Below are 18,016 nucleotides of genomic sequence, written 5' to 3' on the forward strand. Positions count from 1 at the left end.
GAAAAGAGCTGTCATTCCTTAGGTATAGATTGAGTTTGCAGAGTCTCATTGAACAGGCAGGTTGGGAGGAGGGAGAAAGGACGTTGCTGTTGCAGCTACCATGGGGGAAGATTTGAAACTTTGGCTGGTGGTCTGGGAACCATGGTGCTGTAAGAGTGTTTCTATGTGAACGAACATGTGATCCCTTCAATTTCTTCTGTTCACGTGGTTATTGTGGCCTTTTTTAAAGTGTAAAATGAATCCCACACAATGTGTAAGTATGACAAGGATTGTGGATTTTAGTACATTGTGGTCTGATTTGCCCAGGGCATCCTTGGGAACTTATGATTTATGTACATCATTCTCTGCAACAGACAGTATTTGAATATTATAGATGAAGACTCCAAGGCTCTTCGTGTTTTAGTCTTTGCTAAATTTGAAAAATCACAGAGTCAGAATATGAAACAAAAATCTTAATTAACTTGAGTCCTGTCAAATTATCTCTCTGCTTTGATAAAAGAGATACTTTTTGTCATTTAGCTAAACTTATAACAACTTTTGAATTTATTTTCTTTATTATGATTTAGAAATATTTACTTAAAAGATACTAGAAGGAATTTTATTATTAAATGTGAAAAGTTAGTTTTTATTCTCATGTTGGATTGTCTATGTAATGCCAACAGTCGAGTATACTAAATATGTATATATATATATATATATATATATATATATATATATATATGAATGATTCTTAAGAATATTAAAACCCAGAGCACACACCTGCATGTTACTGTGTCTTACAGACTTCAGCTGCCATGTATCTGTGCTTGAGGACAATTCAAAACAGATGAGTCGAAGTTTTTGGCCTGGCTCACACTTTATATTGGTCAGTCTTCCATGGACCACCACTTCCATTTTCCCTGTATCATCTTCAATTACATAGTAAATGATGGGACTCCTCTCAGTTTTCTGAAAAGCAAGTTAACACTTATCTTTTAGAAAATGTGTCAAAGCTTGCCACCTCTGTGAGGAATAGAGTGTCGGCATAAACTTGTCCTTGCCAAGGCAAGGATGGCTCTTAGGTTTAGAATCACAGGTACAAGGGCCAGTGAGATGGCTCATTGGAGAAGGGGGCTTGCTGACAAGCCTGATTACCTGGGCTCAATGAGCAGGTCTCATGGTAGAAAGAGAAACTCATTTGTGGAGCTTCTCTCCTGACTTACACAATACTCTAAAAGCATTTGTGTTTCTGCCCATTCCTCACAGACAAAATAAATAATGAAAAAAATGTTATCAGGAACAAGAAAGTTTAAGGTGTTTAAGTGAACAAGTCTTTTCTTTGAACTCCCTCTTGTAGTCTTGTGGGCCTAGTCTTAATGATTTTGTCATCACTGCAGCCCTTGAAGTCACTCTTATGTGTCACCTAATTGATGATTTCTTCTGCTGGGTGTTTTTAGAAAAAAAATGAGTATATTTCTAAGTACTATGGTAACATATAAGAGTATCTGAGATTTCTTAAGGGACAAAAAATGAAAACAAAAATAAACAGCAATAACCGTTTAGTTACCATTACAGGTTTCTTAGGTGTCTCCAGGAGTCCTGAGAAGAAAGGCTACTTGTGGCTCATTGTCAGTCTGAGAAACACTACTCTAAGTCTTTTTCATTTAATGTATTTTAATTTTTATGGAAGATAAACTTTTTTTAATGAAACATAATCTGATCATAATTTTTCCTTCTCTACTCCTCCTGGATTATCTTCACTTCCCTACATTTCCAACGCCATAGCTTCTTTCTCTCTTAAGAAAACAAAAAGGTGAATAAAGAAGAAAATCAACAAGAATGAAACAAAAAGAACACACTAACAGAAATAAGAAATAGTATGAGAAAGAAATACACAGACATACAAATAGGGAGTAACAGTAAGACAGAAAGACTGATAAACTCACTCACCACACACACACACACACACACACACACACACACACACACACACACACATTCTCCTTTTAAATGGATCAAATTTTCTCAGTGCACACATCGTTCACTCTACTCCTTCCTAACCCCTCATATGTTGAATCTACAGTTTTTAGTTCTGGCATTTAAGTTTGTGTTCCTCTTAGTTTACTTATTAATTTTAACCAAATTCACCAGCACAAAGACAGTGTAGATAAAAGTAAAAGCATGACTGATTCATAAACAATGAGTTATGAAATCATACACTTAACAACAATACTAATGAATTGGTGCATCGGCACTCAAAGAAACACCATATAGTCTTAGATTTCCTAGAGTTTCCTCACTTCCAATGTGCCCAGTTATAAACTGTGAAATTAAACTAGACTGTTAAACTCCTCTTCCTTTCATTATTTAAAACATTAGTAACCCTATCAAAAGAGCTTGATACAATGTAAAGAATATTATAATGAGAACACATTAAAGAAATAATCTTGACTTTTGGTCATGGCTTCAATCTGGAGCAGAATAGTCTCTTGTTTTTTATTCTTATCATCTCAAACTGTATGTAGGCTTTGAGTTTGGCTGTTATGGCAACTGGTTGCCAATAATATGGGTATGGAAGCTATCAAAGTAATAGAATCTAAAAGGAAAATGTTCTATATACTGAATGTTGTCTAGGAATAAGATGGACATAATTGATTGTCATAGCCAGGAAAATGCCAAAGTTATTGATGAATCGATTTCTAAACATTTTTCATGGTTTTATCTTGTGGAGAAGAATAAGATACTCCCAGTCCCCAAAAGAGGAAACCATACTAATCACTTTCTGACATGAAGAACAATTACTTCCTGTGTTAAATAAGTTGAGTAAATTCCAGTGACAAGTTAAAACTTAAAATCCCAGACTGCAAAAGGAATTTCCCAAGTACTACAATGGCTTACCTTATAGACGACAAATTCTCCATTCACATATGTCCCCTGTGCCTGTGAGAAAAGATCCCTAATTTTAGGAGTCGCATTGGCTCTTTTTCTCAGTGTTTTTGAGATATCCATGGTTCTGTTCTTGTCTACATCAGACACACAGGAACTTTTGTGTATTTCCAGAAATCCACTTGAGCCAAAATAATTTGATATGGCAATGATCTTATTTGGAATGAACTTGTTCTTTAAATCTGGGTCAAAAATCTTTACTCTATAGAATTCATTCTCAGTCGCCACTGTGGCATGGAACATCCTTTTGTCATCAATCAAATCATAAGTAAATGGTTCTGTTACTTTCAAAACCATCACTTCTTTGGGTTCTCGATGATAACCTTCTTCCTTAGCAGGTTCCTTTGGTATGTTTCCCCTCCTTGGTGTCTACATAAAACACACAGAGGATAAACATGCATAATTCAGACAGATCATAAGGCACAATTCCACTGGGTACAGTGGAGAACATGTAAACAATGATTGCCATACTATAATCTAGATAAAATGAAAAATGCATATTTACCTGAATTATTATCTAGTTATTCTAGTTAATATAAATGATACTTGGTAGGTAAAGAGTTTATACTTATATTTGTGGGGACTGAACCCAAAGGCTCCAAGCTCTAGTTAAGTTATTATTCTAGGAACATTTGGAAATGTTTGATTACAAAACCTGGACTAAATATTAGAGCTTTCTTGTAATAGGGATAGATAGGCAGTCTAGGAAGATACCTTGAAATGTTTCTACTCAGAAAGGGTTCAGGCTTGTAGCTATTATTTTGTATAATATCAGTCATGGACGAGAATCATGTGACCAGAAAATGTTCATGAGGTCATTTTACTTTGATCACCTGCCTTCTCAGTATGCTACTCCATTTCTGAGCATCAGGAGAGCACTTTGAAATGGAGGCAACACTGTAGAACTGAAGGAGGAAGTACATGGACAGTCACTGCCGACCTGGGTACCAGCGCAGGGAGGCAGCTAGAACTGAAGCACTCTCTGACCCTTGACTTGGAAACATGCAGACTTCACCCTGTGGGTGATGGGGCTTAACTCTGATTACCAACTGATGTGTTCTAACATCAGGAAGTACACTTCCAATATAATTGCAGCAGCGATTCACAATCTGAAAACAACACCTTGAATAAAAAGTATAATGTGCAAAATTAAATACGCATGTGACTCAGCATACTCTTTACAGAGTAGGCATGATCAGGTGATCACTGAGTCAGACATTTTCTTAATGGTGTAGAATATAAAAAGTATTCTAAAATTGAATGCAGGAAAGGAGTAGTAACTATACACATTAAAAATAGTGATTATTTAAGTAAAAGATTATGTGTCCATATAGATTAATAAAGAATTCTTGCAAGCATGTGCTAATCTTCATCATTATACTGTGAGAGCAGGAAGCCATTACCTCATATGAACTGCTGCTGGTAGTTGCTGAAGACATCATTGGAGCCAGGGGACATTTGGATGTTGTTGGTGGAGCTGGGAGACTTTCCAAGACATTACTGGACGCTGTTGATGAAGGTAAATAAGGAGTTTGGGCACTCATGAGAGAGTTCAGATGGATGCTAGTGTCTGATACTGGAGATATTAGAAAACTTCGGGAGGGTGGTTCTGGAGAGCCTTGAGATGTTTTTAAAGAGTCACATGTTTCTGGAAATGTCTGGGTAGTGTTGAGGCTGCTAGAAGCTGTTGCCGCGAGACCCTGAAGAGTCTGGCCTTCCCATGCAGCTGAGGAGTTGCTGGTTGCTGACAATCCTAGAAGCTGGTGATTTTTCTGGGAATCATCTATCTTTAGAGTACTCTGTTGTTTGGTGTTTGTGGTTTTCTGTTTCTAAAGAAAAATAGGATTGAGATACTTTTAATACTGTTTACTGGTTTTTTGAAAATGAGACCAAGTGCTTCTATTCACTTTCCCTTCTGTAACGAGAACTTTTACCTGCCAGCTTGCTCCTAGGCTGACGGAATTGATTAGAACATACTTCTAACACCTAGCCTTCACTCTTACTATTAGATATTACAGCTTCTCTTAAAAGTCCAGTATTGGATTTTCTCTGGTCTGGGACAGAATACTAGCTCAAAGTATCTTACAAAACTGGCCAAATATTTCTTGGTCTGGTTCAATTCTCAGTATCATTTCATGGGAAAGTAAGCATGTAGTAAAATTGGCTATTTCTGTACTTTTCTTCATGTAGACTTTCCAATCCATCAAATATTTGATCCTTATTGTGCACACAGGGAGACAACCCCCACATACCTTCAGATGATGTGATGGATATTGTGTGACTGGTATGCTAAAAATTGATCCACTTAGATGGATTTATTGAATTATGATGAAGCTCAGTTGACAGAGTAACTAAGATGCCTGAAGACCATCTGGACTCATTGAAACCTCTGTGTAGGTCTTTAAAATGACCATGACTCCAGTTAAATACAACCTCTACATATGTGAGAACTACGTGTAGTTCAGGCAACAGATCTGGTTAGAGCATTTACTACACTTTCATAATCTTAGCGGTATAAAACTGCAGCATGATTAATAAAAAACCCAGAGACAGAAACTGGGGTTCAACATGAAGGCCAGAAAAACACAACGGCCAGTCACCGACTCTTACCTCTACCTTAGCCGAAATGGTGATCCTGCCTCCAGGAATCTCAGAATGAGACTGTCAGAGAGCTGTCTCCTCCTGTTTTATAGTCTTCTCCAGTGCTGGGATTAAAGGCATGCACCACTACTCCCCACACTAGTGTGGCTACTGGGATTAAAAATATGTGTCACCACTGCCTGGTCTGTAAGACTATTCAGTGTGGCTGTTTTGTTCTCTGAACTTCAGGCAACTTTATTTATTAAAATACAATGAAACATCAGTACAAAAAATTTTAAAGACTATAAATTTTGCTTTAAAAGCAAAGGGAAGTTCGTATGCAAATACCTTTGTATAACTGTACAGGTCACTTTTTACTGGTTTCTCTTTGTGGTTTTGATCATCCAAGATAAAAGTCTTCTAAAATTCAACAATTTCTGAGAAGCTGATGCCATTCTAGGCAAAATGTTTACTAGCTGTAGCCTATTTTCTAGACTTGTGTACATATCAATTGTATTTCTGTCATCATCTACTAACACAGTTAATTAGAAATGCCTAAGGAGTTCCCATCCTAAGTAACAGGACTCTATCATTTAAAAAGATCAAATGTTGGTCATATCAGGGGTTCAGTACAATTGTACCATGCAAGAAAATAAGGACATTTCTGTAAATTGCAGTCATGACCTCAAAATACATGCATGATGAATAGGCGACATATACAATAACGTACATGATTAAGAGGTTAGTTCTTTCAAGGCTATGGTTGTTGCAATTATATTAAGAAGGCATCAAACTGGGAACAAGATTTCGTTCCCCTTGATGAGGAATATCTGGGAGAGTTTAGTGTATGCCTGGGAGGGTTCTGAATCTGACTCATAGCAAAAATGACCGCTTCAGTTCTACGGGTTAGTGATGGACAGGGATAAAGACTTCAAGGCAGGGAAACAATATGCATCAAAAAAAAACATGCTAAGAGGAACAGAGAATGACAAGAATAACCCCTGAAATTGGATCACCAGCAAAGGGAAAAGGGCTGAGAAGAAAGTAGGCACTGGGGATTTAAATATTCCAGTGTTCATCTCTATCTGTCTCCTCTATACTTCCATCTGAATCCTAAGCAGAAAGTTGGTTGACAGCCGTAGAAATCATTTCATAAGTACTTACCTTTTCAATACCACAGAGGCTCTGATACATAATTAGATAATGAGCTATTTACTAACATGAGGGAAATCTTTGTAGTAAGGTGAGACATTTTTCCAAGGGTGTGGTGAGTCCAGTAATTAGCTTTGGGAAGGGGCAAGCACTGGGAAGAGGAAAGTGGTACCTTGTTGGAGGAATTGCTGGATGCTGTTGCAGGCTTCTGAGAAGTCTGGAGACAACCTTCATCTTTCTGGGTGTTGCTTCCTGAAGGTTCCAGAGGCTGAGTCTGCTCTTGGTTAAGCTTCCTTTTTTTGCCACTTTCAGTTCCCACAGTTTGTTCTTCCTTTTTCAGAAAGAAAAATGTTTTTTTTCATTGATTTTCCCATGCACTGAAAATTGAACCCCAAGCTTTGTACATGCTAAATTGTGCTTTTCTATACAGTTTTATCCCCAGTCTGTAGTAACGGCTTTAGTATAAGGTCACACATAATATTCTCAAAACCACAAGAATCTTTTGCTTATTATGGAGTTCTAATTATATTTTTTTATCATTGTGCATACCTCATTCGGAAAAGATGGACTGTATGTATATTGTGGTGGATTGAGTAAGAATGGCCCAATAGACTCACAGATTTGAATTCTTCATCACCAGGGAGTGTCAGTACTAGGAAGTATGGCCTTGTTGGGGTAGGTGTACTTTGTTGGAGAAAGTGTGTCACTGAGCTTTCAGATGATAAAGCCAGGCACAATGTCACTCTCTGTTGCTGCTACCTATGAAGATGTAGAACTCTCAGCTAGCTCTCCAGCACAATGTCTACCTGCATACTGCCATGCTTCCCACCATGATATTAATGGACTAACGTTCTGAATGTAAGCAAGCCCCAAATAAATGTGACTTTTAAAAAAATAATAATCATTTCTATAGTCATGACATCTCTTCAGAGTAATGGGAACCCTAGCTAAGACATAGAATGGTGTCTCATAGAGGAGTAGAAAAATTTCATTAATCTCACCCCATTTATCCTTGTGGTATCAGAAGAGTATTGGGTGCAGAAATACAAAGCCCATATTTAGGATGAATCTTTTTAAGAGCTACATCCCAAAGCAACTGCTATTTCCGTAAGTGGTCTTTAAAAAGCCAGATAGTGATTTTTTGTTTGCATCCTTGGGTATGTGTTGGGGGTAATGTTGCACCAGTTAGAGCATGTGGTAAATACGACACACAGTGAGTGAGAAGTCGCTATAAATTTGTCGACTTCAAACCTCGTTCTTACAGAGCCTATGACGAGATAGGTACAGTCCTACATATTCCTAAAGAATTAAAAAGGGGTGGTACCTGAGTGGAAACATTGTTGGGCAATCAGCCACCATACCTCTGAAGAGGGTGCATTTCTGGAGCAAAAACCATGGGCACTGCTGGGCTCCCCTTGCCTTCCTTCCACTGCAGTTTTGTTCTTTCCTTTCTTTTGTTTTTCAACTATACGGATAAAGAAATCACAGTAAATCCACGGAAATGGGTGAAAATGGCTGAAGCTCATTAAGAATTATTGATTTTTCTTTCAGTTTTCCAAACTGAAATGAATAGTTTATTCTACTTTTATTAATGATTTTACAGAAAGACAACGAATTTTTGTTGTTTTTAACAAAACCTCAACCATTCAGTTATACCAATAAAGACTCAGGCGCCAGATGTTGGGATGAAAGCTTGCTAACTCCCAGAAACAGAGAAAGGACCAGCTGGCCTTCCTAGTCCACTGGCATCCCATGGTCCCCCTTTTTCTGTATCAACTCAAACTAAAACCTCTCAACCTCAATTTCCCTCACTTCTACAGCCCGTGCTTCTCTCTAACCATCATGCTAACTCTCTCTTACTCTTGAATTGTTTTTTTCTTTAAAAAAAAATCTATGTATGCTTCCTGTCAACTGGTTGCTTGCTCTGACTCTTGACCTCTGGTTGACTTTATTTAATTCTGTTTACAATATTCAAGTAGAAAGCTCTTGGATTAAAAGTGTTGCTAGGGTTGAGCCCACAACAAACTTGGAAATAGTTTTGTTTTTGGTTTAAGAAAAAAACAGTAAATAACACAATTTCCAGGTGGAAAGTGTGATCAAATATCATTTAATAATAACAAGAACTATTTCATCTCTATTTGTGTCTATACTTTTTCTTTCTTCTGCTGCAGAGACTCTACCTTGGCAGAAGGGCACCTGTGGTACCAAATCAGATATATTCACGCCTCACTGGATTTTTGTGCATCCCAGGTGTAGTGAAATCAGCTCTTCCATCTTGGGAACTTCTGTTGATATCACTATAACCGTCTGCCAACCCTCTTATCCCAAAGATTGATTTTAAAAGCATGAAACTTTTATGATAATACCAATAGGTTATGTTCTAAAGAATATAATTACAAATCATAGAAAAAGAGAAAGAATTATGATTTAATATTTGATATAACAAAGTAGTAATATTGGATTTTGACTTCCATGTTGGGATATATCTTTCTATGTAACTCAGAGTACATTTTCTATGTAAGTCAATCAGCAGGTCTTTTTGACTCAGATTCCTTATGCTAAATACTTGGGTCAGAGTTATGTACCATTATTTCCAATATTTATTTTAAACCTATAGACTTTATAAAGAGAAACTATTTAATACTTTTAAAATGTGGGCATATACTTAATTATGAAATCACATTTCTTACAGAAAAGGAATAAATTAGAGGGTATGCATTGTTAATCAAGTATTAAATTTTCTCTATTTAAATGCTTTAAATGAGTTTTTTTCCAATTTATCTGTCATTTATTTTTTTTTCTATCATGTTGGGTACACTAATTTATCTCAACAATTGCTTTTTGGTTCAGTTTCCTCCAAAGCAAAAGATGTCTACCCAGAAATATATCAAATTTCTTGGTAAGAAAGGATTTTTCAAAATCGTTAACTTAGAGACTTCAGAACAGATTCTACCCCTGTATTTTCTAAGGCACACAATGGGAAAGGGACATATCAACTCTGATCACTGCAGGGAGCTAGACATTTGGGAAGGATGGGGGAAGGATGAGTGTCCAGGGAGCTACCCCTTGTTACCTTTTGCTTTCTCTGCTTTAAGATCTTCAACAAGGTATTGAAGATCTCTATTTTCTTGACAAAATCCTATCAGTTTGCCGAGTCCAGCATCTTTTGGGAATGTATCCTCCATCAGGTCTGCAATCTGAATTCTGTCATAATCATTCTGCGTGCTTTCAGGCAGGTGTAGATCACATCTTAGTAAGTACTTAATTATTTTAAACTGGTAGTATCCCATACAGTCTAATCCGTTTTGAAGAACAATTTTTTTGTATTCTCTCATTAATCCTAATATTATGGACACTACAAAAACAAAAATGGACAAAGAATTACATACATATCCAGACAATTTCAAAACAGTATTATTCCTGTGTGAGCGAATGACCAAAATTGATAACTCCATAATTTCTTGTGTGAGGAAAACAGAGTTAAATACAAGCTGTGCCACTGTGCAAAAATGGATATAGAACTTCTGTATTAATAAACAACTTTAGGAAATCCTTCTCCAGTAGCCATGTTAGGTGACTTAGGCCAATGACAGTTGTGGGGAAATAAAAGGGTTGTACACAATAATTGCTGCAGTGTTTAGAGTTCGTGTTATGAGTGTTAAAATCCTGTTTTCTGTTTCCATTCTTCTTTGGTGTCCACACAAGGACACATGAGAGGAACAAATGACGAGTATGAAGAAACGACATACTCTGTAAGCCCTAATGTAATGGATTAATACAAATTGCAGGGTATTAAAAAATTGATCATCTACATATTCAAGGAGAAGATGAAAACTGATCTCAACAGTAAAGCTTCCTTGGTCAGCATTCTAATTTTTACACAGTACTGATCTCCAGATCCCAGAGAAAATTACAATAGAAAGGTTTTTTGGGGGATTGGTACTTGTGCAAACACAACTGTTTCAAACACAACCAGATAAATGATGGCAAAGATTATGTGTAATTTTTATGGATCCCACGTACATGAGAACATTCATTTTGATATTGAAGTGTTATTGCTTTTGAATTTGGACTAATTCCAACCTCAAAAGAATTTCCATATTACACAATACCATATATCTGTGTCACTGTGAATCTATGCTCACTAGATTCTGTATCAATGTGTTCAGCCTCACTGCTAAAATGCTAAACACTTGAAATGTTCAGTCTCTTTCAAACACCCAAAATCTCTTCCAAATATCAATGCCTCTCTAAAATACCCAATGTCTCAATGAAATATCAAAGGATCTCAAATGTATGCTCTTACAAAAGAAATAATTAGTTACCTACCTTGTCATTCCAAGAGGGGAAAACCATGTCATAATTCCATTAAAATCAAAAGAAAATTAAAATTCTACAGTATAAAAAGATTTTCTGATCTCCAATTGGCCTTGGCAGATCCATTTCTTTTGCTCTTTCATCCAAACACACACAGTGATTCTCCTACGCTTAGGACACCTCTCTCCACACCTGTTGCTATTCCTGTTGGTCATCGCACAGTACTGTCAGCTCAAAATACTGGGGTCCCCATTGCACCTGGGTTATATCTTCATAAAGGGCTCTTCATGGCCTTTCACAGAAGCAAGCCTCAGCTATTCCCTATGACTCCAGCAAGCCTCCAAAACCAGTACCACCTGGGTGAGTTTTTCACACTACAAAGTTTGTCAGCAAAAGGTACAACCTTTTCCTGCTCCAGACCACAACTTCAGTTCTGTGTACTGAGAGTGAGAAGACACTTCCCACATTATTCCTCAATAATGCTGATCTCTTTTTAATCACAGCCAATTCTTCAGTATCAGCTGACAAGAATCACAGATTTGTAATTCAATATATTGAGTCGCCTTAGTAGTTTCTTTGTAGGACACTTATCCTTCCTTCTGATGTTCCCAAGCCAGGCCTCCAGCATCTGCACTGCCCTCTGCATTACCTTATAAGTTCCCACAGTTGTCCATTAATTTCTAAACACTCAATAGTTTTATATCCCAGAGTTACTAAGTTCATTCATAATCCTTCCTAAAACACAGCCAGGTTTGTCACAAGAGTATTCCACATGACCAGTACCAGTTTCTCTCTTAGTTACTTGTTTTATTGCTTCGATAAAACACCATGATCAAAGTCAACTTGGGATAAAAAGGGTTTATGTTATTTTATATTTATACATCACAGTTCTTTATTGAAAGAAGTCAGAGCATTAATTCAAGGCTAGAACCCAGAGGTAAGAACCAAAGCAGAAGCCATGAGGAACACTGATTCCTTGCTTGATCCTCATGGCTTGCTGAGCACTCAGGACCGCCTGCAGAGAAGGGGCAATGCTTCCAAAGGGCTACACACTCACATCAATCACTAATCAAGAATATGACTTCCATACCTTCTTACAAACAATTTTAAAGGAAGAACTTTCTGAACTCATGTATCTTTTTCCAGATAATTATGTCTTGTGTCAGGTTGACAGAAATTAATCGAAACATGCCCTTAGAAAGAGATAATACCTTAAATTTTTGATTTATATACCAACAATAATGTACAGTATTTCTAAGCACTTTATGTCTCTTGATAGGACCACAATAAGTAGTCACACTGAATATCTTTTATCCAAATGACAAGATGCACACATATCCTCTTCATGTGCATGTGAAAGAGCCTACTAATCTGTGAGTTTGAAAAAACACAAATTACTTTGATAGATACAGCAATATATTTCTCAATTGCTAAATTAATAAGGTATAAACATTGGCAAAATTATTTAGAATGCTTGAGAAACATAAGTGACTCACCAAGAGAGATAACTTTACATAAACACATGTCTGAAATCAATTTCTAAAATACCCTGTTCAGGTACATGTTAAGTACTCCAAAGGGTACATGGAAAGCATTTAAAAGATTCTAAAAACAGCCAATAGAGATGTAGTTCTAATTAAGTTTCTCTCAATCATGTATATTTTCTACCAGACAATTAAACAGCAAATTCAAATTATCTAAAACTGAAGATAAGAAATAATGTTCAAGATGACAGAAACTAACTCACTGATTGAGACACTACTGATGTAAAAGATAATAAGTGTTTTGGTGGATTATTAAAAACAGGGTTGAGGGGGACAGGAGAGGCAGGGAGGGGAGTAGAGAAAAATGTAGAACTCAATAAAAATCAGAGTACTTGAATAACAGTGAATCTGTAGAACTTAATACTAATCTGTAGTCTCCCCTGTCGTGCATTAACAGAATACTTGAGTGCAGCTCCATTTCCTGATCTATTTTCATTAAGCATTATTTCACAGCAATTCTTTGGTGTCACTAGCTTATTGTTTCTCTAGTCAACCACCACAGCCATCAAGTTACTCTTACTCTCCAGCAATATATCTAAAGTCTTTTTCTTATTTTCCATTTTCTCATACTTATACTTAGAAAGTTATTTTATTATCTGCCCTAATCAAAATGCCTTTGTGCTGGCTCAGGCCCCGGTAAGGGCGGGAAAAAGATGCTTACCATCTTTCCTAGTGAAGCATCAGAACCTAGCTGCCGTGGGTTCATGGCCTTGAAAGCAGCTCTCACCAGCCCTGCTCCCTCCATTCTCCTCTGAAGAAAGCAGCACTGATTTCCACCCTGCGCTTGTGGGTTCTATAGAGCTTTACATAACGAGTGCAGGACTCACCTTCTCAGAAATTTCTTCAGCAGTGTCCAGATCCTAGCTGGTCTCCCAGGCAAGATGAAGGCTAGTTTTATTTGATTAAGAAGACAAAACTCTCAGAGATTGGGTTGGGATGTTGCAATCCCCCAAGTGCCAAGAACATGAAGTATTTTTAAAGATGCGAAGTATGACAATGGTCTGAGTCATTTCACTTCACTTCAAGAAAAGCAAATTGAATGTCTTGAACTCTGCTATTCCCGGAAGAGGAGGATTGCAAAAGTGAGGCCACCCAATGTTCTTAGGTTTCGATTTCCCTGGCTAGTAAGACTGCAATGTCTTCTAAAGGATACACTTTACTTACCAAAACAAGCAAAGGTCTCCTGTGCTCAGTTGATTTTCTTCATAAATGGATGTTCTAAACTTAGCATTTCATGTCCAACAGCCTTACCCATGGGTCACTAAGAAACACATTCTTCTGAATAAAGTTAACATCTGAAAAGCAAAGGGCGAGTCACTCAGACACTTCTCCCTCTTCTCCATCAGGCAGGAAGTGGCAAGAGGTGAATTCAGCAGATGTCTACTGCCACCAAGAACTGAATGTGTTTCCTGGACAGAAGAAGATAGGCAGTGTAGTGTAGGGTGAATTCTAAATGATCTTAATAATAATAAAAAAGCCGGATCAGACATCTGCTTAAATGCTGAAAGAGCAGAGAGACAAAGGAGCGACCCACAGCCACTTCTTAACTCTCCAACTCTTCAGCCTGAAATGGGTTAGCTCCTGTCTCCACTAGCTTTCCATTCCTCTTTCTGTCCAGCCACATCACTTCCTGTTTTCTCCTCCCTAGAGCTGAGATTAAAGGTGTGTGCCACTACTGCCTGACCTCTATGATTAGCTAGTGGCTAGCTCCGCCCTCTGATCTCCAGGCAAGTTGTACTTGTTACAGCACAATATAATATCACTACATTTCCTGAGTTTTTTTGTCTAAAGTAAAAAGAATGATGTAACTAATATAAGAAAAACTATATATTTTAAGTAGAATAACTTTATACAATATATCCAGTCAATAATACATTAATAATTTGTAGTCAATGAACAACTGACCCATTCAGAGAAAATACTCTACATCTTCTTTATTTTGGTGAGGACAAATGTTGTACAGAATTCACTATTCTAACTCGCATTACCAACACTACCTTTTAATGTCTCTCAATTTTATACTCTTTAAAAAATTGTACTCTTTTTAAACTCTATTTTTTAATAATGTTTTCTCATTTTACATACCTATCCCTGGTCCCACTCCTCCCCTCTTCCCACTCCGCCAACTTACCTGCACTCCACACCCCATCCATTCCTCAGAGTGAGTAAGATTTCCCATGGAGAGTCAACAAATCTGACACATCCCTTTTAACCAGCACAAAGGCCCTGAATCTGGTATCAAGCAAAAGTGTAACTATAAAGTTTTCAACTCCATCAGAGACCTGAGAAGGAAATCATATTACCTGAGTAAGCAGGAAGTGCAAGAAAACAACTTCCAAAAACTGTGAGAAATGAAAGAAGCAACTGGCTGCCTGGACAGTCATCAAGGTTCCTCTGGAATGTTGGAGCACCCACCTTCAGCCTACCAATCTCATGTCTGTCAGACTTTTCTGTGAAGCACGATATTCTGAAGTGCTCTCCTCCTGAATGATTGGTGAGTGTTATTTATATTATATTGTAAATTTTTTCCCAAAAACATATATTAGTTTGTGGTTTGTTTCTAAGATTGGGGAAATGTTAATCTGAGTATTCCATTGCTATAACAATCACATCCCTGCAAATTCATTGCTATGTTAGCAACATATGTCTTTCATTTTCTCTTCTGTCCTTCTGACCCTATACATTCAACTATCTCATGTTCAGTTTTCCTTGAGATAAAGTCCCAATTCATAAATTATTGTTACATCTGCACCAGACCTTCAATGACAACATAATTTTTTTTCTAGTTTTTATTTTGATCTTTGTTCATTTATACAGGCTTGTCAAAACACCCACTTTATGGTTTCTCCTGGATTTTTGTTCTCTCTTTTATAGCTCTTTTATTATCCAGATAGTATTGTTTCTTACCATTGGCATTAAGTTTTTTTCTAATTTGCCCTGGGAAGAACTTTCTTCTATGGTCACTGTAATTGCCTCTGCCACACCCTCTGCATATACAGAAATGAGGGGCATTATGTTTGGATTATGATTAGAAAAACACATTGTTTCTAGGAACACCCTGTTTACAATCTCTTTTTAGGTGACCATGTTTGCCACAATTATAATTCTTGACATTTTGAATTTTCTGCAAAGCTTTGGATATCACTTCCCATCTAAGCATCATCATGATCTTGAGATTCAGTGTTAACTGTATCTCAGATCCATTCTTCCAAGGGTCCTGTCCTTGCTTTTAAAGGCCTAATTATCCTTTTGCATTGAGACAGAATTTTCAAAGCCAGAGATTCAATTATTATTTTCTAGTTTCTAAACTTTGTATCATTCTGTTTACTGCTGATGTCAATTTTTGTGAGAAATCTGTGAAGGCTTCCTTTGGGTCTTGTATAACTTTAGTAAATGACTCAATTCTCTTTTTTAAATTATTATAAAAATATTTTTTTAAAAAGAAAGCAGACTACCTTTTTACATTTTACATACCAATCCCAGTTTCCTATCCCTCCCCTCATCCTATTCCCTTTACCTATACCCCCATTCACTCCTCAGAGAGGGTAAGGCAAATTGCTTTGAGGAAGGACCAAGGCCCTCCCTCCTTAGTATATCTAGACTTAATAAGGTATCCATCCAAAGAATATGGGTTTCCAAAAAGCCAGTACAAGCAATAGGGATAAACCTTGGTGCTGCAGCCAGAGGTCTTGCAGACAGTTCCAGCCATACAATTGTCACCCACATTCAGAGGGTCTAGTTTGGTCCTATGCTAGTTGCTTCCCTGTACAACTGGAGTTGGTGAGCTCCCATTAGCTCAGGTAAACTGCTTCAGTTGTTGTCCCCATCATGATCTTGACCTATTTGTTCATATTCTTACTCTCCCAATCTTCAACTGGACTTTGGGAGCTAAGCACAGTGCTTCACTGTGGGTCTCTGCCTCTGTTTCCATCAGTTGCTGGATGAAGGTTCTATGGTGATATTTTTTTATTAAAAATTGCCAGCTCCTCCCTTTAATGGAAGAATGGATGAAGAAAGTGTGGATTATATACATATTAGAGTACTACTCAGCAGTAAAAAAACAATGACATCATGAATTTAGCATGCAAATGGATGGAAATAGTAAACACTATCCTAAGTGAAGTATCTCAAACCCAAAAAGATGAACATGGGATGTACTCACTCATAATTGGTTTCTAGCCATAAATAAAGGACATTGAGCATAAAATTTGTGATTCTAGAGAAGCTAAATAAGAAGGTGAACCCAAAGAAGAACATATAGTCATCCGCCTGGATATGGGAAGTAGACAAGATTGCCAGGCAAAAACTAGGAACTTGGGGGTGAGGTGGCATGGGGCTCAGGGGAAATGGGGTGAGAAACATGAGAAGGGGAAGATGGGGACAGTTTGTGGGAATAGGAAGGTGGGATAAAGGAAGAGTGGATACGGGAACAGAGAAATATATATCCTAATTAAGGGAGCCATCTTAGGGTTGGCAAGAGACTTGACTCTAGAGGGGCTTGCAGGTGTCCAGGGAGATTTCCCCAGCTAGTACCTTGGGCAACTGAGGAGAGGGAACCTGAAATGACCCTATCCTATAGCCATACTGATGAATATCTTGCATATCACCTTAGAACCTTCATCTGCCGATGGATCGAGATAGAGACAGAGACCCAAAATGGAGTACTGGACTGAGCTCCCAAGGTCCAAATGAGGAACAGAAAGAGGGAGAACATGAGCAAGGAAGTCAGGACCGTGAGGGGTGCACCCACCTACTGTGACAGTGGAACTGATCTAACCCACTGTGACAGTGGAACTGATTTATTGGGAACTCACCAAGGCCAGCTGGACTGGGACTGAAGAAGCATGGGAAGAAACCAGACTCTCTGAACATGGCAGACAATGAAGGCTGATAAGAAGCCAAGGACAATGGCAATAGGTTTCAATCCTAATGCATGAACTGGCTTTTGGGAGCCTAGCCTGTTTGGATGCTGACCTTCCTGGACCTGGATAGAAGTGGGAGGACCTTGGACTTCCCGCAGGGCAGGGAATGTGGACTGCTCTTCAGTCTCAAGAGGGAGGGGGAATGGATTGGGGTGAGGGGGAGAGCAGTGGGGATGGGGAAGGGCAGTAGGGGGAGGGGGCAATGTGTGGGAGTAGGGGGAGGGAAATGGGAAACAGGGAGGAGCCAGAAATTTTTTTCAACAACAACAAAAAAATAAACAACAAAAATTTTTTTTATTAAAAATTGCCGCCTCCTTCCCGCCTCCCTTTTCCCTCCCCCTCTCCCCACTCCACATGCCCTACTCCCTTCCTGCTCCCTCTCCAGTCCAAAGAGCAGTCAGGGTTCCCTGCCCTGTGGGCAGTCCAAGGTCCTCCCCCCTCCATCCAGGTCTATGAAGGTGAGCATCCAAACCGGCTAGGCTCCCAAAAGCCAGTTCATGCATTAGGATTGAAACCTATTGCCATTGTCCTTGGCTTCTTATCAGCCTTCATTGTCCACCATGTTCAGAGAGTCCG

General features: G+C 38.1%; 1 protein-coding gene across 8 annotated transcripts in view; it reads right to left on the reverse strand.

Annotated features, from left to right (window-relative positions):
* Positions 1–14,144, reverse strand: part of LOC142859024 (interferon-activable protein 203-like) — a 35,109-nt gene extending 20,965 nt beyond the window's left edge. For 4 of the 8 annotated variants that reach the window (XR_012912110.1, XR_012912109.1, XR_012912111.1 and 1 more), the window contains exons 1-7: positions 13,346–13,676; positions 9,731–10,012; positions 8,019–8,122; positions 6,830–6,988; positions 4,329–4,754; positions 2,878–3,294; positions 760–948 (exon numbers count right to left, since the gene is read on the reverse strand). Coding sequence is in view for 5 of the 8 variants with exons in the window: in XM_075989190.1 (XP_075845305.1) it covers positions 760–948; positions 2,878–3,294; positions 4,329–4,754; positions 6,830–6,988; positions 8,019–8,122; positions 9,731–9,992 (1,557 nt within the window). In the remaining 3 variants the exon portion in view is untranslated. The other 4 variants (XM_075989194.1, XM_075989192.1, XM_075989193.1 and 1 more) reach the window with 4 other exon arrangements.
* Between the last annotated feature and the right edge of the window lie 3,872 nt (positions 14,145–18,016).

This window comes from Microtus pennsylvanicus, chromosome 10 (assembly GCF_037038515.1).
Source record: "Microtus pennsylvanicus isolate mMicPen1 chromosome 10, mMicPen1.hap1, whole genome shotgun sequence".
NCBI lineage: Eukaryota > Metazoa > Chordata > Mammalia > Rodentia > Cricetidae > Microtus > Microtus pennsylvanicus.